This window comes from Diachasmimorpha longicaudata, chromosome 18 (assembly GCF_034640455.1).
Source record: "Diachasmimorpha longicaudata isolate KC_UGA_2023 chromosome 18, iyDiaLong2, whole genome shotgun sequence".
In the NCBI taxonomy this organism is placed as follows: Eukaryota; Metazoa; Arthropoda; class Insecta; order Hymenoptera; family Braconidae; genus Diachasmimorpha; species Diachasmimorpha longicaudata.
Window position 1 is genome coordinate 2,896,715 of NC_087242.1, and position 26,543 is coordinate 2,923,257.

At 38.9% G+C, this 26,543-nt stretch overlaps 6 protein-coding genes across 13 annotated transcripts; 3 read left to right on the forward strand and 3 right to left on the reverse strand.

Moving 5' to 3' along the window:
• Positions 1–108: 108 nt before the first annotated feature.
• Positions 109–2,545, forward strand: LOC135170865 (general transcription factor IIF subunit 2). The gene is made up of 6 exons (XM_064137006.1): positions 109–384; positions 559–710; positions 785–874; positions 1,073–1,197; positions 1,267–1,410; positions 1,940–2,545. Exons 1-6 carry the CDS (start codon positions 236–238, stop codon positions 2,090–2,092), a joined length of 813 nt encoding a protein of 270 aa, XP_063993076.1. The 5' UTR covers positions 109–235; the 3' UTR covers positions 2,093–2,545.
• Mpi (Mannose phosphate isomerase) lies at positions 1,409–5,595 on the reverse strand. 2 transcript variants are annotated; one of them, XM_064136998.1, is made up of 6 exons: positions 5,456–5,595; positions 4,673–5,009; positions 3,461–3,776; positions 3,207–3,374; positions 2,679–2,881; positions 1,409–2,467 (listed from the first exon to the last, which is right to left on the reverse strand). In XM_064136998.1, exons 2-6 carry the CDS (start codon positions 4,988–4,990, stop codon positions 2,264–2,266), a joined length of 1,209 nt encoding a protein of 402 aa, XP_063993068.1. In that variant the 5' UTR covers positions 4,991–5,009; positions 5,456–5,595; the 3' UTR covers positions 1,409–2,263. The 2 variants fall into 2 exon arrangements, with proteins under 2 accessions (XP_063993068.1, XP_063993069.1); XM_064136999.1 differs by lacking the exon at positions 5,456–5,595 and adding an exon at positions 5,235–5,371.
• Positions 5,596–5,907: 312 nt separating this feature from the next.
• Positions 5,908–15,478, forward strand: LOC135170846 (sodium/hydrogen exchanger 6). 5 transcript variants are annotated; one of them, XM_064136931.1, is made up of 13 exons: positions 5,908–6,268; positions 7,651–7,874; positions 7,993–8,070; positions 8,169–8,245; positions 8,377–8,586; positions 8,759–9,009; positions 9,081–9,549; positions 9,734–9,785; positions 10,025–10,051; positions 10,617–10,673; positions 11,354–11,566; positions 11,720–11,803; positions 14,205–15,478. In XM_064136931.1, exons 1-13 carry the CDS (start codon positions 6,043–6,045, stop codon positions 14,244–14,246), a joined length of 2,010 nt encoding a protein of 669 aa, XP_063993001.1. In that variant the 5' UTR covers positions 5,908–6,042; the 3' UTR covers positions 14,247–15,478. The 5 variants fall into 5 exon arrangements, with proteins under 5 accessions (XP_063993001.1, XP_063992999.1, XP_063992998.1 ...); XM_064136929.1 differs by lacking the exon at positions 14,205–15,478 and adding an exon at positions 12,910–14,017; XM_064136928.1 differs by lacking the exon at positions 14,205–15,478 and having other exon boundaries at positions 11,720–12,902.
• LOC135170866 (metallo-beta-lactamase domain-containing protein 1) lies at positions 15,433–17,097 on the reverse strand. Its single transcript, XM_064137007.1, has 4 exons — positions 16,737–17,097; positions 16,488–16,649; positions 15,780–16,189; positions 15,433–15,585 (listed from the first exon to the last, which is right to left on the reverse strand). The coding sequence occupies exons 1-3, from the start codon at positions 16,885–16,887 to the stop codon at positions 15,867–15,869; spliced, it is 636 nt and encodes a 211-aa protein (XP_063993077.1). The 5' UTR covers positions 16,888–17,097; the 3' UTR covers positions 15,433–15,585; positions 15,780–15,866.
• Positions 17,098–17,220: 123 nt separating this feature from the next.
• LOC135170844 (protein KRI1 homolog) lies at positions 17,221–20,056 on the forward strand. The gene is made up of 3 exons (XM_064136925.1): positions 17,221–18,721; positions 18,870–19,130; positions 19,231–20,056. Exons 1-3 carry the CDS (start codon positions 17,363–17,365, stop codon positions 19,975–19,977), a joined length of 2,367 nt encoding a protein of 788 aa, XP_063992995.1. The 5' UTR covers positions 17,221–17,362; the 3' UTR covers positions 19,978–20,056.
• Positions 20,057–20,478: 422 nt separating this feature from the next.
• LOC135170864 (tropomyosin-1) lies at positions 20,479–25,354 on the reverse strand. Of its 3 annotated transcripts, none has more exons than XM_064137002.1 (7): positions 25,200–25,354; positions 23,652–23,939; positions 23,437–23,570; positions 23,150–23,338; positions 22,911–22,986; positions 22,720–22,852; positions 20,479–20,801 (listed from the first exon to the last, which is right to left on the reverse strand). In XM_064137002.1, the coding sequence occupies exons 2-7, from the start codon at positions 23,889–23,891 to the stop codon at positions 20,719–20,721; spliced, it is 855 nt and encodes a 284-aa protein (XP_063993072.1). In that variant the 5' UTR covers positions 23,892–23,939; positions 25,200–25,354; the 3' UTR covers positions 20,479–20,718. The 3 variants fall into 3 exon arrangements, with proteins under 3 accessions (XP_063993072.1, XP_063993073.1, XP_063993074.1); XM_064137003.1 differs by having other exon boundaries at positions 25,204–25,347; XM_064137004.1 differs by lacking the exon at positions 25,200–25,354 and adding an exon at positions 24,938–24,958.
• Positions 25,355–26,543: the final 1,189 nt, after the last annotated feature.

The window sequence follows — 26,543 nt, forward strand, 5'->3', positions numbered from 1 at the left end:
ATATTCAGGAATTTTTAGATAAATTGAATTTTCCCGGGCTTTCTGAGATATCCACCATCACTCAGCGCATGCGCAAAATAATCATAATAAAGAACTGTTGGCCCCAAGGGGCAAGGGGTTGGGAGTGATGAGACACGTTGAACTTGCCATTTGCTCATAATCCACAGACAAACGGAATAAACATCATCTTCACGATTGTCATTAACGTTTTACATAATCAAATAATTATCGCCAAATGTCGACTCCACCAGTTCATGTAGAGCGAGACTTGGATTTGAGTAATGCAGGACGTGGAGTGTGGCTTGTTAAGGTTCCTAAATATATTGCCAATAAATGGGAGAAGGCACCTGGTAACATTGAGGTTGGAAAGCTCAAAATAACAAAGTGAGTACTGTTGTTGTTGTTTTTATAATTCAGTTTATTTATTTTATAATCGATCAAACACCAAATTAGAAACGCAATTAATGTTATCAGAAAAATTAAATTATTTTCCTGGGATAAATAATTTTAAAGAATTATCATTTTATCGTGATCTTGTGATTTTTAATTTTTTGGTAGAAATCCTGGACAGAAAGCCGAAGTGTCCTTGAAATTATCAGAAGCTGTTCTAGCACTCAAGGAGCCAGATGAGGAAGATATCCCCAAACAACACAGGCTCGATGTTTCCACAGTTAGTCATCAAACACTTGGAGTATTTTCCCACGTAGCTGGTGAGATAGACCACAATTATTCATATTTAATATGTATTGTCTTTCAATGAAATTATGAAATTCATCTTCTTCAGGGTCAAGTAATTCTGATGCCATTGTCCCTGAGTCTGAGAAGCTTTACATGGAGGGCAGAATCGTACAAAAATTAGAATGTCGACCAAATGGTAATGTTTATATAAAAAATACTATTGTTCGTCTTCACCCCAATATTCAATTTTTTTTGCACGAAGTGAAGTATAAAAAAATAAAATTCATCGGAGTGAATTATTTTATTATTATTGCACCCAAAGCTTATCAATTCGTACAGTTTACAAATCTATATAAATATATGTGCCATATAACAATAGTGAAATTATTTTCAGCTGATAATTGTTACATGAACCTGAAGAAGGAAAGTATAAAACGTGCCTCAGTTCCATTGAGGCAGCTTCGTCACCTGGAGAGGGTTGTGCAGAACTTCAAACCTGTCTCTGATCACAAGCACAATGTAACTATCTCGAAACGACTTTGGCAACTTCCCTCTCCCATTGATATTAACAAAAGTGTTATTTTTTAGATCGAATATGCCGAGAAGAAGAAGGCAGAGGGCAAGAAGATGAGGGACGACAAGGACGCTGTGATGGACATGCTCTTCGCAGCATTTGAGAAGCATCAGTACTACAATATCAAAGATTTGGTTAAAATTACGAGACAGCCAATCGTGAGTATTTTTCTTTCGATTTATTTTACATTCGTTGTAGCAAAATGTCCTTAATTTCGCTAAACAAATTAATTTCTATGATTACATAATTAAATACATCAGGAAGATAAACTCCTGCAGAAAATATCGAATGATTAATTACTATTAATTTCTTAAATGATTTTTTCAACATCTGAAATCACTTTTTACATTTGATTTTATCAACACAATTCAAAATTTAATGAACAAAATTAAACAAACAGTTCATCACATGTAAATTTTCTAAAAATTTGATGGCAGTGCAAATATCATTAATTCGACTTTTCCGTAATTTTTTTTTCATTGAATAAGTTTATTACGTACAAAAATTTGACGATAAATACTTTATACCCAATTTTATATTTATTGAGGTGATATTCGTTAATTATTAATTATCTTTGAAAATAACAAAAATCGTATCCAATATTTTTCATTAGACTTTCACATCTCTCACCGATAACTTCAATTAACAATTTTCTATCTACAATTTAAATAATCACTTTGTACACAGGTGTACCTGAAGGAGATACTCAACGAGGTGTGCAATTACAACCTGAAGAATCCCCACAGAAACACGTGGGAATTGAAACCGGAGTATCGTCATTACAAAGTCGACAAGCCAGCAGAGGCACCTGCCAAGGACGACTCCGAGGACTCGAGCTAGTCTATCGTCTTTTTCCTCTCCATCTCCTCGACGATTTTCCTGGGGAAGATCCCCAGCCGCAAGCTCTAGGGGTTAATAGGCATTGTTTCATAATCCAATTAAGTAACTAATCAAAAGCTGGCTAGAACTATTTTCTCCGAGATTTGTGATAAATTGGAGATTTCAGCCTCGTCAGACGTTGGCGAAGCCTTCGAACATGAGAGTTCTTCCGTCTTTCGTCCGAATATTTAAGCTCAGCTGTTCGTTCGCTTTGATGAACAGGACCGAGCCCGGGCAGTAGACCTGTGAGTTCACCTCGACTGAACCTTCGATTATTATCAGGATCCCAGCTGAATTTCTGGGGGGAAGGGCATACGATGGTGTGCCAGGAGGAAGCTGTGACGAAATAAATATTATGAAATGAATTTTCAATGTCAGTATTTAATAGAAAATTCAATAAATTAATTTTTTTTATTCGACGATTGTTTATTACGGAAATAGAAATTGGGGTTCCCAGGACATTCAGCATTTTCCAGTGAAGATATTTCATAATTTTTGAAGGGGGAAATTTCAAAGGGGATCGTGAGAACAACTGGAAGAGATTTACCTCAATTTTAGATACAGCAAAGTCCTTGATTGGGGGTCTGAAGACTTCGGAGTAATCGTCCTCCTTGACAGGTTTGAATCTCTTCAATTCTGCAGCTTCACAATTGTATGTTAACATCTCCACTAGTGTGTCAACGTCCTTTAATTTCGGAGTCAGTCCAGCTCTGACTACATTGTCTGAACAGGACATTATCTCCATGCAGTCTAGGATCAGAAAAAAATAGCAATCGAAATGTGAATCGATCTGAACGAGAATATGACAATTGAGATTTAAAAAAAAAGGGAGAAAAAATTATTTTAAAGGGAGAAAAAAATATTTTAAAAGGATAAAAAATATTTTAAAGGGAGAAAAAATTATTTTAAAGGGAAAAAAAATATTTTAAAGGGATAAAAAAAATAGAAAATCGAATGGATCAAAGTTCAGTTGTACGAAATCATTTTTGATTGCTGACTAGTTCATGATGAATACATTTGGAGGAGATTCCACGTTATCCTGAGGATAACACAGAAGTAGAAATAATTATCTTACCACCAGAAATATAAGCGTGAGGTTCATTAGCTCCTAGATAAAGTGCTTCGCCGGGTTGAAGGGTAATAAAATTGAAAAAGTAAAGTCCAAAACAGCCGACATCCCCTGGATAATCGGCGTGGAGTTTTTCCATTATTCTGGCATTCAATTCCTCTCTGCCGGGTTCACCTGGGTAAAACAGGACATGAGTCACACTTTCAGAATTACCACTAATGTATTTGCAAGGTCAATTAGATAATGTTGATTGATTGTACTCATTTCGGATAATCTATCGATAAATTTCTTGAGTTCATGGGCTGTAGAGTCAGCATTGTGAGTGAGGAGCCCTTGGAGGCACTTCTGAAGATGAGGTTTTGGATCAGTCTCCCCGGAGCTGATGAAATCCTCGACAGTTCCTTGACCAATCACCGCACAGAGCTCTGGGATTTTCTTCAGGAAATTCTGGATCTCAGGGACTGGCCGGAAGCCACACAGGGCCTCGAAGGGCGTCAGGGCTATCGGCATTTCCGGTTTATGATTCGGGTCTTTGTAGATGTCGGGGTGGAGCTTGTGGAGGCTCTCAGCTCTTGCCTGGAATCGAGCGAAAATTAGTGTCACTTGATTAACTGCATTGTTTATTGACAGCTGAAATATAACTATATTTTGCATTGTTATTATTCTCAATTATTTAAATTTTTTTGTAATTCGATGGCGAAGTGGTGAATCGAGAGAAGTTGGCTCACTCCTGAGCCGAGTTTTTCAGGAATATCTCCAAATCTATGAGAGCTAGCGAAAAATTGTTCATGACATTTATTGTCGCTCTCGATCCGCTCCACAAAAAAGTTTATAATAAAAATTTCGCTATCTGCCCCAGATTTCGAGATATTCGTCAAAAACTGGGAAGTGGTAAACAGTGATATCTCGCTAATATTTTAGACGACAAGTTGCGGATTTGTCAAGATACATTTCATTGTCTTCTTGCACAGAAATATGAATGTCACCCGCGAAAATACTAACCAAGGTCAAGAATTTGGCTGGATCCCCCGCTCCGTGATTTTGGCAAAAGCACCTGTTTGCGGAGGTTCTTGTTTGTTACTCGGAACAATTTCCAAAAATATCAGAAATATTGTGTACCAGTGAAATGCAACAATTTCGTTAGTAAAAATCTCAATGAAAAATTTAAAAAAGACTCGTCATAATAGAACACGTGAATAGATCTTCGAAAGTCCAACAAAAGCATTTTTATTAATACAATATTTCAAGGACAACTCACAAGGTTTCTTCCTAAATTTTCGAAAAGATTTTGCTGTGAAAATTCTCGACTTCACTTCTGATTAATCAAAAACGAGTTTTTATTTACAGTTTTTTCCTTTTTTTTTTTCAACGACCCATTTAACCCCCAGGTCTATCACGAATGAATAAAACTTTTGTTTCAACATTTTATGAAGAGACTAGAGCAGGAGATGAGAATTGTTCTGTGGAATTACCTTATCTGGATGAGCCTGAAGGGACAGAGCTTTCCTCACCGATAGGACCTTGAACAGAAAAGGGAGATCATCCCCAAAGCTCTCCCTCACAGGGTCCCCCAGGACCTCCTTGTTCGCCCCTATGAACTCCCCCAGACTCTCCCCAGTGGCCTTGACGAATGAGGGACCATTCGGATGTGTTCCCATCCAGAGTTCAGAATAAGTTTTCTCCTCGTCGACGTGAGCTGCAGGGTCTGATCCCTTCAGTAATCTCGCGACACTACTGGTCGTGCCCTTCATACCCCAGTCGTAATTCTGTACCGTGTACTTCAGCTCCATTTTGGTTGAGGGTCAAGACCTGGGGACAGGCAATCAAAGTGGACAATTGGTATGGAATGATGTCGATATCGATCGATCGATTAGGAGAGCAACAAGTCAACATGATTCGGACCTTTTTTTGGAACTTTAAGGTAATTTTTTCATTTATTTTAATTTATTGTTCTCTAGTGAACACCGAATTCAAGTCATTATTGAATACTAAATTAAAATTAATTGAATACTAGAATTAAATCTGAGTTTTGACCTTTTCTAATGACACTTCAAAACTCTTGTAGAAATGCCCCGTTTGTCAATTGACATCACAGTTTTTACACTGCTGACAATACATATGACAATTATGAAACGTGGACAGCTCATCAGCTTCGTATCAAGCGAGATAAGCCGACGAGATATGGCACATTGACAGCAGTAAACGACTTCCAATTCCGGATCCAAAATTTCCAAAATGACTCCCGAATGACTTACTTCAGATGTCAAGTGACTCCGCGGTTCACCAGCTCCGTTCACTGCCGACTGCCAAATCACTCCACTCGATTTCTGCACAGGGTTGACAGTGATAACGTCATGTTGCCCAAAGATACGGAATTTGGCATTCGGCGGCTGACGAGCTCGGTCAGGTGGGGAGAGTGCGTTGTCAGGGGGGTCGGTAAAACAGGTCTAGGTGAGTTATGCGAGGAGTCACGTGACTCGTGACATTGAAATGATTTTCTGGTTCCTTGAACAGAGACCATAGGGTCTGCCTTGAATACCGCCCCAGAAGACTTCGCAATTTCTCCTATAATCTTCCCCTCGACCCCACCCACACTACCGTGAAATACCCATTGGGGTATGAGAATACCCTGCGACATTACCGATGGAGTAGTTGGGTTTAGGATCCAACGATAACGAGGATTTTTCATGCACCAAGAGACGTATACCACATAGGTGTCCCATAGGTGTCGCCCTAACCTCAAAAAACGAAAAAAAAAATTCCTTTCGTGTTGAAGATAGACTTGAATATATGTGAACTGAAGTTCAGTCGTTGCTCAGTGGCCGGTTGATGATCATTGAAGATGATCGGAGGATTATTCCTACTCTGCACATCGTTACTGATAAGTAATTGTCATGGTGCTGCTTCGGACATCGAGCTGGACGCCAAAGCACAAGCCCTCCATCGTCTCGACAGTTTGAATCTTCTTCTCTACACATTTCTCCTCATCCTGACAGTGTTGACAATCTGGACATTCAAGCATCGTCGCCTGCGGTTCCTCCATGAAACGGGACTGGCTGTCATCTACGGTAATGTCACAACAATAACCCAGAATTCAATGTTTCTTTGTTGATCAACTGCCCCTGGGGGAGATGTTTTTTTTGTCTCGACGATTGTTGCGTCATGGTTGACATGTCTAGGGATCAATGGATGACTCGTGGCAATGTTATATTTGCCAATGAAGACGCAGCCGATGCAGTGGAGGGCGAATAGGTAGGAGTTAAAGGGTTTGGGGTACATCCTGGGGAGATGGACTGCTCCAGGGATTTTTCAGACTCCAGACTTTTGTTGTCGTGTATTTTGTGGTGTTGTGGAGATTCAATTGAAGTCTATTGATTTTTTAACGCGGAATTGTCGGGATATTTGATAACAGGAAAGTCTCAGGGGAGTCTGGGGTGATTGCATGATATCATGTTGATGTACGCTCTGAGAAATATTTTTAATCACAGTTATGGCTGCTCGGAATTTCCTACTGCTCGTGGCGGTGGTGGAGGAGAGGTGGACAGCTGTTTTGAGGAAGAAATCGTGTTTGGATTTTTAATTGTTTCTTTCATTGTTTCCTCAAGGCCTCTCGTCCCCAATCAATTGATTAACAATTAAGAGAGTAAAAATATTCTGTCATTCTCCGGAAGACGTCCCTGGGACTTCTCGGATTTCAATACCTCCACTAACTTCTCACGCACTCATCATCACTGATTATCGATGGAGATTCACTAATCTCTTCTCGTAAGTTCCTGATTAAATATCTGAATGGAGAGACAACCGAGTGACTTTGACGAACTGATTGTGAACGTTATTTCACGAGAAAAAACTTGTTGGGACATCCAGGGATGTGAAAAATATTTCCTCGGTAACAAAAAAATGTTAATCACCTGGTGCATTGAGGACTTCGATCCTCACGTACCCCAGGATAACCCAGGGTGACCAGGTGGCTAGTTAAAAAAATTCTTTTTGATTTTTTGAGGACAGCGAATCATCCTCGTGGAGTCAGTTGCGTTATCGATTTTATTCGATTGATCGTGACCGAATAAAATCGATAAAATAATCACAATTTTCAGTTCATTATGTTGGGAATTTAATCGCAGACTTTCAGTCCCTCCCTGTCAATGACATAATCACAACTCCAGTTAATTATCTGGAATCGTGTCATCAATGAAACGACAATCGAAATGAGCTCATTATTCCGTGCTACGATAAATCCGTGTCTAATCTACCTCATTAAATATTCAATCCCCGGAGTGCCCCATTTGCCACTTGACGTTGACACCAGACAGCCGGTCAGTTCCACCTGACGAGCAGTTGAATTCCCATGAATTTGAGGAGCGTAACCGAAAAAATTTGGCAGATCCTTCAAAAAATCAGGAAATATTTATTTTAAAAAATTGAATAGCTTTTTTTTAATTAATTTCAGGCCTCATTATCGGCGCAATAATTCGTTATTGCTTCAAAACAAGTCCCATCACTCACATGCGCGTCGAGCCAGAAGTTGACAACAGATACAACCAATCAGTGCCACCTGATTCTCTGTGGTTACGCTTTCCGGAAGATAAAGGCGGTGGTACGATTAAAAATAAAACATTTGCGTACTCCTTCAGGGGCGAGATATTTAAACAAGACAGCGAGATAGATCTGAAGGTAAGAAAATTTTAAAAAAATAACAATTTAACGTACATTTTTAATTTTATCGTTATCACAGGTCATGAGTTTAGTGATAAATCAGCGAATCCCTGAATAATACTGATTTTTTTCTCAGGCAACATTCGATCCAGAAATTTTCTTCAATATTATTCTACCACCAATCATATTTCACGCAGGATACAGCTTAAAGAGAGTAAATATTGACTTTTTGATTGTTTAAATGGAAAGTGATAGAGTGCGTTGGCCGATGTTTTTTATCTGATAATTTTTAACAATTTTTTTTCTTTTCAGAAATATTTCTTCCGTAATTTAGGTGCCATTTTGATGTACGCCCTTCTGGGCACGACAATATCATCATTTGTTATCGGGTGAGACATTATAACATTGAACATTAACATTGAAGTTTTAAACAAAACAGTTAAAAGATTGACCGTTGGATGAAAATAAAATTGTCGTCGCGATTGAGTGAATGAATTTTTATGTAATTTTTTTTTTCAAGGACACTGATGTACACGTTTATTCAACTAATACCACACCTGTCCCAGTCATTTGGATTTCTGGACACTCTTTACTTCGGGGCACTGATATCACCGACGGATCCACTGACTATTATTTCGATATTCAACGATCTTCATGTGGATGTCAATCTATACGCACTTGTCTTTGGAGAGAGTGTGCTTAATGATGCTGTGGCTATCGTTCTCAGCGGGTAAATAATTACGTAAAATCGTCAATCAATTGTGTACACGTGATGATGATCAAGTACAATGATTAATGGCACTTGATTATATTTTTAATTAAAAAAAATACTGTCGACTTTCCTGGATTCGAAGTCGTGAGATGTCGAACAAATCAAGAAAATCATAAACTATTTATTGCAGATCTATCCAGAACTATGGGACGAGATATCAGACGGGCTCTGGAGGCTTTGAGACGGTGGCTTTCTTCCAGGCACTGGGGGACTTCATCGGTATATTCAGTCTTTCATTATTTATTGGAGCCTCAATGGGCTGTTTAACCGCTCTTCTGACTAAATTCACGAGAGTCAGGGACTTTCCACTCCTCGAGTCCGCCTTATTCGTTCTCATGTCGTACAGCACCTTTTTGATTGCTGAGTCGTCGGATTTAACAGGTAATGAGTCATCGAAAACTGGCGATTAATTATCAGGATTATTCACCAGAAAATAATGAATGAAACTGCAGGTGTTGTCGCTGTATTATTCTGCGGAATATGTCAGGCCCATTACACCTACAACAATCTCAGTCCTGACTCTCGACAGCGAACAAAACAGCTGTTCGAATTGCTGAATTTTCTCGCCGAGAATTTCATCTTCAGTTACATCGGGGTCTCGATGTTTACATTTCCAAAACATCGGTTCGATCCTGGATTCATATTATCGGGATTTGTGTGCGCTCTTATAGGACGTGCTGCCAATGTCTATCCCCTGTCGTTTCTTCTGAATTTAGCGAGAAAACCGAAAATACCGATGAACCATCAGCACATGCTGTTCTTCGCTGGATTGAGGGGTGCCATGAGTTTTGCACTTGCCATTAGAAATACGGTGTCTGATGCCAGGAAGGCCATGCTCACCACGACGAGCCTGATTGTTATATTGACGGTTATATTTCAGGGTGGGGCAACCACCCAATTTCTCAGTTGGTTTAAGATACCGTGAGTATTGAAATCGATTTGTTTTTAAGAATAAAATAAATATAAAATAATAATTACGGGGGAAATGAACTTTCTGGGGGTGGGAACAGTCAGAGGCTCGATCTCACGTCATTAAATATTTTAATTAAGGGTAAAGTGAAGTAGAATTTTATCAGTTACTCATCGACACCCTTTGAATTTTCAGGGTTGGAGTAGATGAGGAGGTGGAAGGGCTCTCCCATGGCAGCGTTCGAAACGTAAGTGGCTGGACCAGAAATTTTGAAGTTTTAATTAAATCCCCACGTCACTCATTAATTTAATTCCGTAAAAGGCTACCCCGTCTTCCAATTTCAATGAAATTGACACCACCGACAGACGATTATTTAATTGAACCCTATTCCCAGCCCTTTCTCCCACCAGCTTTTGATATTAATTTGCCACTGTCGATTATTTGATAATTACTATGCCCTCTTGTACCACCGCTTGCCCAACACAGGTGTACAGTTCAGTGGACACTAGTGGGGTTCGTAATGATTAATTCAATTTTAACAGCACTATTGACATTGTTTAATTAGGGTCAGTCACAATTTTAATTTTTTTAGATTATTAGGTGTATTCGCAGGGATAATATCATTTATCGTGGGCACATTGGCATGAATATCGAATGATAGATTATTCTCTGCATCATTAACCCTTTTGAAGATTATTTATTTCGAGGTAATCGTAGGCAATCGAATATTGAATTATATGAAATTTTGATAATTAATTGACTCATCTGGAAGGTCATATATCATTTTTTTGTAATTTTATATTTATCGTACCCTTTTCAATGTTCAAATCGACAATTGTCACTGATAAATTATGGATTTCAAGTCTATTATCAATTTTTATTTCACTAGCGAAGTGCAAAATATTTATTTACACATTTTCCTCACTAGGATTACCTCGACATCTTCAAATAATTTTAACTAAAGAAATAGAGCACTGAACTCCTGGTTGCCTCCCATTAATCAATTAATTTCCACCTTAATGAACGAGAATGTGAAGAGAAATAAAATTAATAAAATAAACTGGAATTGTTTGAATAGTCCGGTGGCGAAGGTGGCTTCGGAACTCTGGAGATGCGCCGCGAGCGAAGTCCCCCGGTAGGTCAACACTCGATTATTCAGTCGAAGTTAAAGGATTTTTATTTTTAGAAAAATTTACGAATTTTTTTTTTTTCAACGATTGTTTACTCTGGATAATTGCTAACGGAGTAATTGATTGTGACACCTCAGAGTGGGAGAGCAATCGATTGTGATTGTGGTACAGCTGGGGCTGCTTATATCGCTTATTCTTCGTATGATTTAATCCTGCTCCTTATTTATTATATGAAAATTATTTTCAATTATTTATTTGATTTTTTAACTGTTGATATACTGTAGATGTAGTGAATAATGCATGTTGTGGTAAGGATATCGAAGTACTTGACCTTCTCCAGTTATTTATTTAGCTCGGATTTTATTTTTCATTTAATTTCCCACGTCTGGATTTGTATCAATATTTTCATCAATAATTTATGGACAATAAATTTCGATGGCAATAATATAATTTTGGGTGAAATATAAATTAACTGAGAAGTCTGGAAATGTCACAAGTATTTGGATATTCTTGAAAATATGAAAAAGAAAATATTAAAAAATTATTGATCGCTTTTGGGAAAACGATGAGGTGCATCAGCAGTGAATTGTTGGAGTGAGACAATTCACTTGTGACTTTACCCTGCAACCTAATTAATCCGTAAAAATTAATGTCAATTATTTAATTGAAAATTACTCCTCAACAGTACAATTCGATGCACGATGGCTCACTGCAGGGTGGAGGCAGTACCGCTGGTAAACCCAATGAGAAGGCATTACTTGCACGAATATGGGGTGATTTTGATACAAAATATATGAAGCCACTTCTCACCCATTCACGACCAACTTTATTGGAGACTCTGCCAGTTTGTTGTACACCTCTTGCGAGGCTTTTAACGACAGCTCAACAATTGTCCCAGGTGAGACAAAGAAACAAAAAACGTTAACATTTTTTTTATTACAGTCCAACACTTTTTTTTCATGTCAAATCGATGCAAATACCTCTTGTCATTTGATAAAATAGTTACATGAGTTGAAAAAAAAAATTATGATGTTGTTTTGGACCATTAAAGGACAATCCAGCGAGAAAAGCAGACTCAGACTCTGATCTGTGCCTCGAAGCACAGGACGTCGAGTGGAATACGAGTATAGAGCCGGTGAGTTTTCATCAGCCAAATTTAAATTACACTGTCAATCCGTGTTATCAGCCTAACAACTCTGCAGAATTTAATAATCCTGGTGAACCCTACGTAATACTTAACTTGAACAGAAGATAGAGGACTATTGATTAAAACTAATCTCAAAATAATCATCAGCGAGTACGATAAGAAAGTAATCTCAACGTTTTTTATGTACTTACGTTTGATAATTTAACATTACATTCACTGGCCTGACTAACAGCATCTCTGGGGGAGAAGAAATTCAACTGATCAATTTTTTCATTAATTAAATACTGTTTCTATCGTGTGATACTTAACTATTGCATGACCACTAACGCTAACAAATTGATTTCTTCCATTGATAAGACAATGTCTCGATTAATGAAAATATCTGGAGTGACAATGATATACACTTGATGATAATGTCCAATCACTGTATGATATTCGATGTAAAGAATTATTATTTTTTGTTAATTATTGGATACGGAAAATTAGCAGTTGACATTTATTAGTACTGATGGGTGATGGAGAACTTGTGGCTCGAAGATTTTTCATTAATGTAGATGAGAGTGTGTGTATCACTGTTTTATCATTCCACAATCATCGAACAATGATTATATAAATATAAAATATTTACTAACAAATTTCGTTCGTAATTTCCACTCGCTTGCTCCAACCGAAAATTATGTTAATGTACTCGACATGATTTTATGAAAAATATTTATTCAAAATGCAGATTAATTTTCTTCACTGAATTAGTATGAGTTTGCTTGTAATTATCGCTTTGAAATTGTGTCTATGTCCAGTCCTAATTTAGCATTTTCTTTTTTTATCGACGTGTAAACATCGACGATTTTTGTTCGAATTGAATAAATTAATTACTCGACAAGCCTCGAGAAACATTGAACAAAAAAAATATCACAAAATAACTAATGAATTTAGTAAATTAAAATCAAGAGACATTTATTGGGAACACAACGCATGATGTTTACACAGAGGAACACCTCTTTTTTATTAGAAAAAAAACATTCCTGGGACCTCAAGTGTTTTGTGAATTGGAGTACGTGATCCAAATTCTTTTTTTGTGAATTATTATTTTCTAGAGGAGACTATTAAGTCACCATGACGGTCACGATGATGATTACGGAATGGACCGGAGTCTCATCAGCATGGATGGATTTATTCCTCTGAGAACATTATGAGAGGAAGTTAAGAACTAATGAGATGAACTAATTTTCATTTTCTCATTGATATTTATTGCTTTTGTTGTTATCCATGAGGGACATTATGTGATTAAAATGATTTTCATTGATGAATCAGATGCTTCACATTCGCATCATTCCAGTGATTATCAGTGGGCTCTTGAGTTGGGGTAAATGAAGGTGAGAGTTGATTTACTCGAGAAAAAAAATTCAATGAGAATAATTTCACTGGTGATCAGTGGTTCACTCATAATTAGAGGCTTGTGCGGTAACTATCGATGTTGTGACCCTTCAGGATGTTGTGATTTTATGATGAAAGTATTCATTATAGAGTGATATGTCTGGCTAAAAAGGACACGGACTTTAGGCGCCGTTTCAGTAGTGTTTTCTTTATTTTTTTCAATGATTTGGAGGTTATGTTTTCAGGGAGAACAGTCCATCCACGAATTATCTCTTAATCCCGTTAATTATGGAACTGATGACACGTACAGTTGTATTATATTTTTATTCAACAAAAATTTATCTTTTGTTATTTTCTTCTCAGTGCATGAACTCACTGCATGCTTCGAGTGCTCCATTGATGGACTGTTCATCCTATGACATATTCAATAGATTGACAGAGTTTGATGATGAAAAATAGTCTGAACATAGCTGTTATCATAATCTTAAAATGTTCTTCGGTGATCATCGTCTTACATTTTACATTCTGATCAATTTTTTTAAGTCTTTGTGTTTACAAGTTTAGAGATTATCACCATGAAACATAATTTTCTAGAATTTAGTCTTCATTTACGATTGATTAAGGGGATAAAAGTTACAGCCATCTTCATTTTTGAGGATTAAAATCCCACCTTTGAATGCTGATTAATTTTTTAATGCTGTGATCTAGTGCTGGCAGTTAATTACCTCAAAGAACGAATTTTTAAGATTTTTTTTTGACTGTAAAAAATTCAGTTGGCAATTAGCAATTACCCGGAAATAAATATGTATTTATCTCATTGTTTCAGAATATTCCTTTTTCAGCTTTTTTTCAACTTTCATTCATTAATTATTAATATTTCTGAGGTGATGGTTTTTGTTTTCTTCGCCCCCTGCATGAGGAATCTTCCAGTTATTCTCAGTTCAATGACTTCTCATTGGTTTGTCCATTACGTTTTTTATTTGCTTTTTTTTTAGAATTCAATGTTTATTTTCAGTCACCTGCCGAGCAAATGGGCCACATTCACATGATCACTTGATGCCCAGGGGTATTGTAACCTCCAAATTAATTATGAACAATGAGAGTCGTGAGCCCCGTTTTCTCTAGAACAAAATGGTGATTTTTTTCATACGGAATTCAATGAACAATAATGATATTCGTGGCCTTAGAATCATCGACTTCATCGGAATATTTAATGGATTGGGTTCTTAGACAATTTGTTACTTTCATTTTACTGTGAGTGTTTAGTTAATTTAACTCGAAGAGCCTAGAGCAGATGCACCAGTTGTTTTTTGGAGATTAGAGTTCAGAAGGGCAGGAAAAAATGCTAGAGAAGCTCTAGTATTTTTTCGAAGGGATTCCCTTCGTAAGCTCACCCAAGATATCCTAAATAATCTCAAGAACATAACCTAAAATTTTTTTAAACAATTTCTTGCGAATTTTGTAGACTTGCAACACAAAATCAAGAAAATTTTTTAATGCATTAAACAACTCGTGGATTTACTCTAATTGATGATTAGGTTACACCTCGGGATCAGTATTAAAGTCCAGAATAGAAATGTGTTCAAAAGTATTTTACGTCTAGTGGTTCGAGTTCAGCCCTTGAATCTGGTAAAACTGGATGAACAAAGTCTGAATTCCCTTTGTTCATCTTGTTCCACTACCTCAGCAGTGAAGTAAAAAAAATATTGCAATTGTGCGAGTGAGATGAGTAGAAAAAATCTTGCCACAGGGATGAGTGAATCCTAAACACTACTATTGATAATCAAACACGTGAAATCATTGAAACGTGGTGCCAACAACTACTATCAGCAGAAATGTAGATGTCCCATTAATGTCACAAGTTCATCAAGATGTTTATCATTGCGTTGATGCTTAACTTAGATTGTGGCTGTGATTGCCTGTTTGATGAGTCCGATTAACAATCAGAGGTTGTTACAGAACGCAAAAATGAAGATTAATTGATTCATTTCTTTCGTGCACTGTCGATTTTCAAGGACAATGATCTCCATTGTCAAATTTTCGTGAAATTTTGCTGTAGAATATGGAAATTTGATGAGACACATTAAATGGTTTTTAATGGATATATCTTGCATTCCATTCTTCTACAAACGACTAATTTCATGCAGCAGCTGTCGTGATTGATTTCGTTAGACAGAAGGATAGATTAATATATGAAGTTCAAATCGTTTTTACCATAATCGTAATTGAAGTGAGACCTCATGTATTACAAAAGCCAATGTTTAATAAACTTAATTTATAAAAATAAAATTCTGTTGGGAAATATTCTTTTGATGTCCTGAAGGAAGAGTTTATTGTCTTCATGATTCCATAGACGAAGACTAGAACAAGTACTGGATTTTAATCGTCACCTTACCCTAAAAATTGAAATTAATTAGAATTAATTGGCAGCAGGACAGTTCATTCCATAAACGAATTTCAAAAAGTCTTTTCCTCTCCAGAGACATTGGAGATGTTAACAGTGAGAGAGAAGATTTCAGCACCAAATCTTCCTCGTAATATTGATTAGGATAAAACTCAAATTAATAAAAATCATTTTAAAATTAATTACCATATGTTTAGAATCTTTTGACATAAAAAAATTCAGCAATCAGACTCAACCAATGGTATGACCTCTCCAGGCATCAGTCGACTCGTTTCAATCCACTGGAATCTGGCTCTTGAGGAGTCTTCTCACTTCGTCAGTGACCTTGAACATCTTCCCATGACCAGGTATAATGTAATCAGCCAGCGTGACCACCAGAAATCTGTTCTCCGCCTGTGTTTTCCTCAGCTCTTTAACCCCGACAGCCTGCCATATTTCCGGTTTCGCGAGGTCATCCTCCATCTCGAAGAGATCCCCAACTATGGCAATTGTCACTTTCTCACCATCAACAGTACTCTCCACTATCACCGAGACATCATCGTGGGTGTGGCCAGGAGTTCGCAGGAGCTTGACACCCGGACAAAGTTGGTAGTGCGCTTGATGAGAATGAGGGATTATTTCAGCTGGTTTTCAGTCAAAGTGGCCCTGACTTGGACGACGTTACCATTAGAGCAGATGATTTTCATTGAATTCGAGGTTCAAGGGCGTCATACTTGAGGAATAAAATCCCTTTGTACTTCGTAATGATGTAGGTTTGGAAAATAATCTTTTTCGCCTGAAGAAAAAGTTGAATAAATTTAGTTCACTCTCAGGGTAACTGTTGTCCAAGTTATGTGACTTTGGCCATTTGAGGACACTCAAAGGGTCTGTTTTTGTATCTAGATATGCTAATACCGTCTCGAAACTCGTTTGTGAAGACTGTGCGGTTGTGGACGCAGGTTCCAACGATGTGATCTGCCCTTAGAAATAAATTATTATTGCCAATATGATCGGCATGGCTGTGTGTGCAAACAACGAAGGCAATGTCGTTGGGGCTTACACCATGATTAGCTAGACCTGAAAATTGTAATTAAAGATAATCGATGTCAACTTGTGTAAAAAAATGAGCCTCAATTCGAGGCATCAATAAGACAGAGACGATACCTTCGATTATTATGTCTTTATCCCAAGCTGTCATAGTGTCAACAATAATGTTGTCACGGCCCTTGATGAGCACGCAGGAGCAATTAGCTTCGGTGTTCCCTCCCTCAATCGTGTGGGAAAACCCCTCGGCCAGAACTATCACCTGGGGCATGATTATTTTCACCAAAAATTTACTCGTTTTTATTTCAGTCTGTGGACAACTCTAAATTATGCTGTCGTTGTCCTTACACCAATGCCAGAGGTTGGAGTATCCTATATTTGCATTTATGCTGGGGAGAATCACTAGGGGACACTTGAGGTTCCCAAATCCCCCACCTTGCTTTTTTCCCCCAGAAATATAGGCATTTTTAGGGGAATCTGGGGATGCAGTGATCTGTTGAATCCATTTCTTACGTCACTGAAGTATGAATTTATTTATAATTAATTTATCAGAGATGTAATCTCTGATTTACATTAAAAAATTCCACTAAAAGATGGTGGGGAGAGCATCCTAGGGAATGTGGTGACCTTGTGAAACCTCGTCGCTGCCAGCTTCACGTTCCCTACCAACTTCATGGCCTGGAGACCACATTTTTGAAACCACTTTGAGGTTATGTACATTTCCCCTGTGTACAAGTAAATGAAGAATGTCTCAGTTATTCCAAGGAGATGATTTGGATTCCGACGAAGGTATCAAGATAAATAATGGATATGCCAATCACTACAGTGACTGGCGACGCAAGGAGGAGCTCCACAAACTGAAAACCAAATATGGAGAGCAGTTGGACGACATCCAGAGCTCCGAGGAGTCTGACAGCTCGTCTGGAGAGGATGAAGAGGCGGGTGAACTCACTGAGGTATTTGAGAAGGACTTTTACAAGACCCTGGCTTCCTTAAAGAAGAAAGACCCGAGAATTTATGATGAGAACGTGACTTTTTTCTCGAAACCAGAAGACTCTCAAGATGCACCACAAGCTCAAGCCTCTCAATCCAAGAAGAGGCCAAAAAAGGAGAAACCGTTCACTCTTCGAGATTACGACAGACAGATGATAATGCAACGTCTCAATCAGTCCAGTGGGAACGTCGACGACGACGATTTTCAAAGGAAAAACGGTGAGGCCAATGGTCTGACCTACGTGGAGGAGCAAAAAGGATTGAGGGAGAGTATAAATCAGATTTTGCAAGATGAAGAGGATGGCAGTGACACTGGGGATGATCTTCTGCTGCCGAAGAGCAAAACTCAGGAAGAAAAACAGCGGGAGGAGGAGTCCTACAAGGAGTGGCTCAAAGGCCAGCCCAGGGAGATGGAGAGCTCGGATCAGCAGGCCCTAAAGCCCTTGAGAGACTTCTGGACAGATCCCAACCTCGACGACAATGAAAAATTCCTGAGGGACTACGTTCTAAACAAAAAATTCCTGGAGAAAGACGTGAAGAATCATGACCACGAGGATCTCGTCAATAACAGCAATGAAAATCTCTCAGAGGACGAGAAGGACATTGAGCAGCAGGAGGTGTTCGAGCACAAATTCAATTTCAGATTTGAAGAGCCAGACACGGAATTTCTGAAGCGTTATCCCCGTACCCTGGAGAATTCCCTGCGAAAGAAGGACACCAGGAGGTCGGAGAAGAGGGCAGCTGTCAAAGTGAGGAAGGAGGAGGAGAGGGCGAGGAAGCGGGAGGAGTTGAAGCGCCTGAAGGCGATGAAACGAAAAGAAATTGAGGAGAAAATAGCCCAGCTGAAGGAGATAACTGGCAACGATGACATGAAGTTTGATTCTCTTGATTTGGAGGGGGACTTTGATCCTGCTGAGCACGACAGGAAAATGGTAGAGTTGTTTGATGAGGGGTATTACAAGGAGGGAGAGGAACACGTCAAGCCAGTGTTTCCGGATATTGATGAGGAGCTGGGGGTAGAGAGCACGTGGGACGATTATGATCCTAATGTTCAGGAGACTGAACCTGCTGAAGGACAGGGGGCTCCTCATGCAGAAGATGATGATTTCAATGTGAGTACGAGATGTCTTTGGCATTTGGAAATTTTTTTTATCAAGAACGTCGTCTAGATTTATTTTCATTTTTTTTTATCTACAAAACTGCAACATTAATTCATTTTATATTCATTCGTAGTTAATGAGGTGATTTATTTGATCGCAGATGGATGCTGATTACGATCCCGTCAACTCCCTCCAGGAGGAATTGGCGAATTCGTCGAGAAAAAAGCGAAAACGTCGGTCGAAATTCGCGGAAATGATATCGAAGGAGAAACCGAAATTCGATCCAACGTTTCACACTTCGTACAAGGACTACATCGATCAGTACTACGGTCTGGATTACGAGGATATGATTGGGGATATGCCTTGTAGATTTAAGTACAGGGAGGTCGTGCCCAATGATTACGGTCTGTCCGTCGAGGAGGTAATTTTTTTCTGATTAATTGCTCAACAAATTTATTTTTTAATTCATGACCAATTGAATTAATCCTCGAGAGTTACTCATTGCTGTTTCTTATCGACAGATTCTCATGGCCGACGATAGAGAATTGAACAAATGGTGCTCCCTGAAAAAAGCTCTGGAGCACAAACCCAAACATCAAGAGATTCAGGAAGTTAAAATCTATCGAGAGAAATCATTGAATGAACCGTATAAGAAAAAAGTTCTCAAGAGTTTGTACGAAGAGTTGGAAAATTCGGAAAATCTTCCCGAAGGTAGTGACGAAAATTCTGTGAATAAAAAGAAGAGGAGACGCAAGAAGGGAAGTCAAGTGGAGGCTGTGAAGGCTGTGAAGGCAGATGTGAAATTGAGCTCGTCTCCACAAGAAAAGACTAAAGATCTTAAGACTAGCCCTGCAGAGGAGAAGGTCGATAAGACCGAGAATGAAGAGGAGCCCCCAAAGAAAAAAATGAAGACCGAAAGGGTCAAGAAAAATCAACAAGGAGATAAAACTCCTGGAGAAAAAATTGTTAATGGACGAAAAAAATTGCAAAAGTCTCCTCAAAGTTCACAAAACATCGCTGGAAAATCCGAAGATTGTCAAAATCAATCAGCACCGAGGGAGAAAAAAAATAAACAGCGACAGAAATTGAAAAAATCCAAGGGCTCCAAGGACTCGAGTAATCCTCTCATCGCGTCTCTAGGTGATGAGCGACTCAAGGCTTATGGAATTAAGCCGAAGAAATTCAAAAAGAAAATTAAATATGGCCAGCAGTCGAGTGTAAATATGAAGAAAAAGAATTTTCGAGGGGTTGTTAAAAATCAAAAGTGAAATTTACAAATGTCCTTGATTTTACCAGATTTTTAATTTGTTCTGACGAATTTCAGAAAATATATTTACCATAAATCAACATCTCCACTTTTGTTAATCCTCAATTAGTTAATCAGCTGCTGTTTTCGTCGGTGGCACTGCTACCTCGGTCGGTAAGTAACCCCCGCAGTGGCGGGAGGGTAGAATTAATTTTTGAAAGTCGGGGCACGTGCCCTTGACTACCAGAAGGGAATACCCTCAATTTACGAACGAGAAAATGGCTTCTGGTTCATTGAGAGAGACGGAAATGTAGGAAAAAAATTATCGTATCGAAATTCATCGATTGCACATCAGATTAAAACACTTACATCGATATTTATTAAACTCCATATAACATTCTCGTACAATTTTAATAATAAGACATTATTATCATAAAATATATATTCTGTGGGACGTGCAGTGTGGGATATCGTTAATCAACAGTATGAGGACTAGATACAGGAGAAATAATTATTCAATAAATTAATGAAGATTTTAATCTGTAAATGTATTTGGCTTAAATTGATATATCGCCTACTCAACTGTCGCTCCTGCCAAGTGGTGTATTGCGATGATGAGTAACACTTGACAGGTGCGATGGCATCGAGACAGGTGTACAAGTTACGGTGGTAAATTGACGGTATGATTGGACACCTCGTTGTGTCCCTGGGATATTTCACATTTTTTCTCGTGCAAAGGAGATTATATTCTTGGGGATTTCTATTAGTAGCCGGCCAATTCAGCGAAGGTCGAGTCCATCTCGTCGGCGAGGGACTTGTATCTGTCCTTGTTGATTCCAAGCTCGTCTGTAAAATTTTTTTTACAAAAATATAATGAATTTATTCGAGAATTTGTATCGGTGAGCAGGAGTCGTGTGGGGACACTTCACAGGTCAATTCTATTCTCAATTCTATTGGGGAAATATAGCATTTGAACCCGTTAAATAATTAGTAATTAATGATAATAGTTAACAGGGTTTCACAGAGTTTTTTAATTTTTCGATTCATAAGTTTAATCTAAAAAATTTTGGCTTTAATTTCACGAGCGATATTCGGAGGAAATTGACCTGTTTTGCCCCTTCACATGACTGCTGGGATAATTCATAACTCAGTAAAATGTCTACTGTCTGAAAACACAGGGTCACCAGGGGGGAGTCGCTCAGAATTTTTATTTAATGATTTCGTGGTGTTTAGGACTTTTGGAATTGAGTACTTCAAAAATCCGATTTTTTGGAATTTTTAAAAATATTTTCCAGCTCTGCACGATTTTTTTTTCAAGAAGTCCAATACCACTTGCGCACGCACTCGAGATTGTGATACTGAGCTGCGAAAATTCCAGGGAATCCCCGAAAGCTGTCAACCAGTCGAGACGTCATAAACAAGTATTTCACTCCATAAAATGGAAATTAAATTTCTCGCGAATTCCACGAAAATTCTGATTGCCCTCCCCTCAAGTCCCCCATAAAATAATGTTAGATTCATTAAACATGTGAGGAATAATCTCTGCAGCTTTGCACTATTTGCAACAGCCAATAGGTTCTCTCTCTCATTCTTTGAAAACATCCTAAAGGTGACTAATAGGCGATTTGAAATTTCGCGTAATTTTGCACTACTCATTGTCTGGGGACTACCAAAAGTACCTGGAATCTGACGTTGGACGCTGTGAAGCTAAGTCATTGCTCTTATTACTCGCCCGTTTAATTGTCATGTCTTGCAAAATTTTGAGGATAATTTATTCAGAGATAATATGGATGTGAGAAGCGTGTTAAATGTCTCGGTGTCATTGATAATTATTCACGTGTGAAAAAATTCATTAGAAAAATCGAGCCCTGTCTCTGGGAGTTTTCCCTGAATTTCTATTGGATCGTCACTGAAAGATTGTGTTACAGATTTTTCAATGAGGGAAAAATACCCAAAAATAGCATTTTCAAAAGAATATTCTCTTCTGAGATATTTTCACAAGTTATTAAATCGTAGAATTAAAAAAAAACATGATCTATTCATTCTATCAAAAATTAGATCTAATTAATTACATCAATTGTGTATTTGTCAATGGATCTAATTAATTGATTTCAATCAATTGTAATTAAACAATATAATTAACTGAGTTTAATAGTATCGATGAGGATAAAAAATAAATAAAATAGTATAAATTAATCTACCGTCAGTGTGTTAGTTACAATCGACTTCTAGATTTCTCTATTGAATTTTTTCACTCATTTTCGTGATAATATAACAAAATTGAATATTTAGTATCCGCTAAGCTCAGCAAATGTCGAATCCAAGTCGTCGCAAATAGCTTTGTGTTTCTCCTTCTGATGGGACAACTCGTCTGCAATGAGAAACGATAATTTTCCTCCATCCTCAGGGTACTTCCGCAGTAATTATGTGAGAGCCAAAGACAAAATGTGCCGTAGAATCCAAATTTTGAATCTTTTTTCTTCAGTAAACAGCAAAAATTGTCCCGAAACAATTTCTATCGAGTTCTGTGAATCTCCCATCGAATCCCCATCGATCAATCGTCACAAAAAAAATATTAAAGTGCACAATCTTTATCCCCACTCCTCCTTTCCAAGACTTACTGCGAAAGTACCACAACCACTTCCAGATGTCTGTCATGACAAGTACCTAATCTACTGTCTATTTTTCACGTTGAGTCAACGAGATGTGAGTGTGTTATTAGATAATTATTATATTATAATGATAAGTGCGATTGATGTCTGACCTTCGAGCCTGTCGACCTCCTTCTGCAGCTTCTTGACAGTCTTCTCCGCGAATTCAGCTCGTGCCTCGGCCTCCTTCAGCTTGACGGTCAGGGTCTTCAGCTGGCGTTTGAATTCCTCGACTCTTTGGTTGGCCTGAATTTCGAAACAATTGTTTACATTTGAAGAAGCCAAAGCAGGAGAATTTGTTTACCTTTTCTTCCGAGACCTCCAGGGACTTCAAGCTGTTACCAACGACCTTGAGTTCCTCTTCCAACTCCATGATTTTCCTAGATGCGAAGAGTATTTCGGGAATGAATAGATCGATCGATTTTAGAACGAGGTTTTACTGTCTCACGTCCCACCAATTTTCTCACACAATTTTTAACGGAAATTCCCCAGAGACATTTCCGACCCTGGTGACAACACTGATGAAGGACAACTGATACTTACGCCTCACCGGACTTGACGCGATCCTCAGCGACTTCGAGTTCGTCCTCAACGAAGGCCAGTTTACGTGATACTTCGTCGGATTTACCATCAGCGTCTTCAGCGAGGAGACGGGCCTCTTTGAGCTGATTCGTCAGCTGGTCCATTCGCTCCTCGTCCTGCTGGGCGCGGTTCTCCAGGACTTTGCACATACTAAGGACATCGTCAAGTTATTTTGATTAAGAAGATGCCGAAGACGAAGAAAATAAATTTTAAAAATCCGAAAAACCAGATTTTCATGAATAACACACCGGCTAGACTCGTCAGCAGCTTGCGACGCCTCCGTCAACTTGGCGGTGGCGGTGTTCAGACGCTCCTCCGAGCGCTCGAGGTCCTCCTCGATGAGCTGGACTTTTCTGTTCAAAGCGGCGACCTCGGACTCCGCCTGGAAATCATCAAACCATCAGACACATCGTCCCACAACACCTCGAAACACCTGGAAATGGAATGTCAGATGAATGCTCACATTGGTGAGGGACTTCTCGCGCTCCTCCAGGTCCTTGTTGGCCTGCTCAAGGGCTCCCTTGTTCGTTGTGAGATCGTTCTCAACCTGGCTGAGCTTCTTCTGGAGATCGGCGACCTCCTCCAGGACCTTGTCTGCCCGCATGTTGGCCTCTTTGGCCTGTCCCTCACAGACATCGGCCTTGTCCATGGCATTGTCCTTCTCAAGCTTCATCGCTTGCATCTTCTTCTTGATCGCGTCCATGGTGGCAGCTTTTTTGTCTCTCCTTTCTCCACGAAATTAAATAATTTTCTGGAGACATTGAGAGGTCGTTGATTAACAACATTATCAATATTAATATTACGTTTCTTAGATTAAAATTAGATGTATTAAATTGAAAAATCGTTCAACAACTCAACTTCTCAATTAATATTAATATTAATTGAGGATTTGGACGAATTATTAAATGATTTTCTTCTTCGAAAGAATCGATAGGATAGAAAAATTCAATCGATAGGATAAAAACAAATTAATTAGATATTAATTTAAAAAATTAATTTCACTGCAAACAAAACAATTAATTGAAAAACATCGTACACATTAATTAAGATAGAGTTTTCCCCCATTTTAATCCCCATTAATCCCCGAATTTCGTCCGAATCTCCAAAATTAATCGTTGAAGTCCCTGATGACTGACGATTCCTCCCGAAGCCAGAAAAAATTGCTCATAACAAATATCAATCTCCAATCACTGATACATCATCCCACAGTATCCGTTCCCCTCTCCACAACCCAAGAACTCGTCTCCGCAAATAGCATCTACCACCGAACACCCAAAAATAGCCGACAGTGGACCGTTTCCTAGGCTGGATATGAAGTATACGATAGAAGCCACCGTAACCCAGAAGACCGAGCTTTACTTGGCCCCCAACGAGCGCCGACATTCGATCTAAGTGCCTCCACAAAATTATTAATAGATATCAACATTTGCGAAACATTCCAAGCTCGAGCCTACGCTTTTTAATGCCCACCCTCGCGTCAATCCAGCCGCCATATTTTTCCCCAAAATTTTTTTCCCTGGATCAGTTACCTCATTCTGCGAGAGTTATCGTCCAACATCGAGACATCAGCCAAGGACATTGTCCCCAGGTCTATTTGGGGTGTACGAACCGATCTTGGGGCACCTCATTCACGAGAAAAAACACTCGAGGAGAAAAGCTCTGAGGAATTAAAGGAAATAAATTTTGGTACCAAAATGTTAGGGGGTTGGAGGGGGTGGAGGAGAGATTGTCAGGGGTTATGCTACTTACGACATTGCGAAGCAGTTAAAAGCCCAAAAGCATAAGCGATAATGCACTAGTGACAACGCCAAGAGTTGGGAAATCCACATGACTCTTACTCCCTCGTTGTCACACCAACGTACACCACAAAACCGATTTTTAATTCCCAACTCTTTTGTTAATTCGATTGCGATGCGCCAGGTGCCGGTCAGTGCTGTCAATGTAGAGTTAGGATATCGTTCACAGATGTCTTGTAGTTCTGTTGGACTCGCAACCGATTTTTACAACTTACCTACCCTCGCGAGTAGAGCGACGCGCAACGAGTGTCGAAGCGAGGGACCGAGTTACGTGCAAAGCTCGGGAAAAAGCTCGTTGGTGGGGCCGCCAAAAATGGCGAGCTTGGGGTAAAACCGATGGCTCTGCGCACGTCTTTCCAACATTCTACTCCACATTTTCGGTAATTAAGGGAGGGGAAGGGGATTGGGATGGAGTTGGTGGACTTGTGGAGGGTACGCCATTGTGCGCAGGAAATTTACAGGGGGTCTGCGCAGGTTGCGAGCGGGTCTGCGCAGGTCTCGCGGACGATACGGAGGGCCAGCTGGGGGGTGAGTGTCTGATGCACTGAGAATAATTATTTATTTATAATGAATACATAAGTTTATTTAAATAGCATGAAATCGGCTTTAGGAATAAAGTAAACAATTTTTTATAATTTTTTTCATATTGTTTATTGTTCAGGAAAATGGTTTCAGGTGCGATGTGACAAGACGAGTGGACTTGCGAGGCGGATCGATCGATGAATCGATGGGGACTCGATAGGAGATCGATCGTTGGGCGATCGTTGGGCGACCGTTGGATGATTGTTGGTCCATCATTGTTCGATCGTTAATGCGGGATAATCGAGGAATCGAACCGCCATCGACCAACACTCGATTGAGGGCTCAAATCGATCTTTAGATCGAGTAATCGATTAAGGATCGATCGAATGAATACATTGAGGATTTTCGCATTTCGAAAATGTGAGGGGGAGGGAAGGAAGTGGGTTCGATTGGACAAAAAATGTCCTCCGGACGATACGAACTTGATATTTTTTTTCAGCTCATTCCAATGGTATTCGACACATTATTAATAGATCGTCTCGTATCGTGACAAAATCCTATTATTGGAAGGCACAATTCCCCGGTAAAAATTATCATCGTGACCCAGAAATCACCGGGTATTGGGGCCAAACTCTGGGGCGAATTTAATCGTTGAATATTGAAGCTGCAGAAACTCCAGAAAATTGGAGAAAGTTTACATCTCCGGTTGATCTCGTAAACTAAATTTAGGTGAGTTAAATTCATCGGATGAATCACTGACTTGCAGTTCTGGGTCTAATGCAGAAGATATTACAAAAATTCACCGAAGAGGAGTCACATCACGTGATAGTCCCGACAAGAAGACAATACAAATAATCACGAAATCACCCCTCAGTCACCCCCATTGCAACCGGTTATTGTCCGGCTAGATAACTCCCCGAGGAGATTCCCCAGTCGATCGATTTATCGATTTATTTGTGGACAACAAAATGTTTTCACGAAAACACGGGAGAGAGAGGTTTTTTAAATTTCAAAGAATTTCAAACAGATTAAGAATA

What these genes read in the sequence shown, in the direction of transcription:
- LOC135170866 (XM_064137007.1), bottom strand. Translation starts at nt 16,887, where the DNA reads ATGCCCCAGGTGATAGTTCTGGCCGAGGGGTTTTCCCACACGATTGAG. An exon ending in TAAAGACATAATAATCGAAG is followed by an intron (nt 16,650 to 16,736) that starts GTATCGTCTCTG and finishes TACAATTTTCAG; the next exon opens with GTCTAGCTAATCATGGTGTA. An exon ending in CACAAACGAGTTTCGAGACG is followed by an intron (nt 16,190 to 16,487) that starts GTATTAGCATAT and finishes ATTCTCATCAAG; the next exon opens with CGCACTACCAACTTTGTCCG.
- LOC135170864 (XM_064137002.1), bottom strand. Translation starts at nt 23,891, where the DNA reads ATGGACGCGATCAAGAAGAAGATGCAAGCGATGAAGCTTGAGAAGGAC. An exon ending in GCGAGAAGTCCCTCACCAAT is followed by an intron (nt 23,571 to 23,651) that starts GTGAGCATTCAT and finishes GATGATTTCCAG; the next exon opens with GCGGAGTCCGAGGTCGCCGC. An exon ending in TGGAGGTCTCGGAAGAAAAG is followed by an intron (nt 22,853 to 22,910) that starts GTAAACAAATTC and finishes TTCGAAATTCAG; the next exon opens with GCCAACCAAAGAGTCGAGGA.
- LOC135170844 (XM_064136925.1), top strand. Translation starts at nt 17,363, where the DNA reads ATGTCTCAGTTATTCCAAGGAGATGATTTGGATTCCGACGAAGGTATC. An exon ending in CAGAAGATGATGATTTCAAT is followed by an intron (nt 18,722 to 18,869) that starts GTGAGTACGAGA and finishes ATTTGATCGCAG; the next exon opens with ATGGATGCTGATTACGATCC. An exon ending in ACGGTCTGTCCGTCGAGGAG is followed by an intron (nt 19,131 to 19,230) that starts GTAATTTTTTTC and finishes TCTTATCGACAG; the next exon opens with ATTCTCATGGCCGACGATAG.
- Mpi (XM_064136998.1), bottom strand. Translation starts at nt 4,990, where the DNA reads ATGGAGCTGAAGTACACGGTACAGAATTACGACTGGGGTATGAAGGGC. An exon ending in CGATAGATTATCCGAAATGA is followed by an intron (nt 3,375 to 3,460) that starts GTACAATCAATC and finishes TGTTTTACCCAG; the next exon opens with GTGAACCCGGCAGAGAGGAA. An exon ending in TTGCTGTATCTAAAATTGAG is followed by an intron (nt 2,468 to 2,678) that starts GTAAATCTCTTC and finishes ATTTCGTCACAG; the next exon opens with CTTCCTCCTGGCACACCATC.
- LOC135170846 (XM_064136928.1), top strand. Translation starts at nt 6,043, where the DNA reads ATGATCGGAGGATTATTCCTACTCTGCACATCGTTACTGATAAGTAAT. An exon ending in ACAGCGAGATAGATCTGAAG is followed by an intron (nt 7,875 to 7,992) that starts GTAAGAAAATTT and finishes TTTTTTTCTCAG; the next exon opens with GCAACATTCGATCCAGAAAT. An exon ending in CTCAGTTGGTTTAAGATACC is followed by an intron (nt 9,550 to 9,733) that starts GTGAGTATTGAA and finishes TTGAATTTTCAG; the next exon opens with GGTTGGAGTAGATGAGGAGG.
- LOC135170865 (XM_064137006.1), top strand. Translation starts at nt 236, where the DNA reads ATGTCGACTCCACCAGTTCATGTAGAGCGAGACTTGGATTTGAGTAAT. An exon ending in ATTAGAATGTCGACCAAATG is followed by an intron (nt 875 to 1,072) that starts GTAATGTTTATA and finishes AATTATTTTCAG; the next exon opens with CTGATAATTGTTACATGAAC. An exon ending in TCTCTGATCACAAGCACAAT is followed by an intron (nt 1,198 to 1,266) that starts GTAACTATCTCG and finishes GTTATTTTTTAG; the next exon opens with ATCGAATATGCCGAGAAGAA.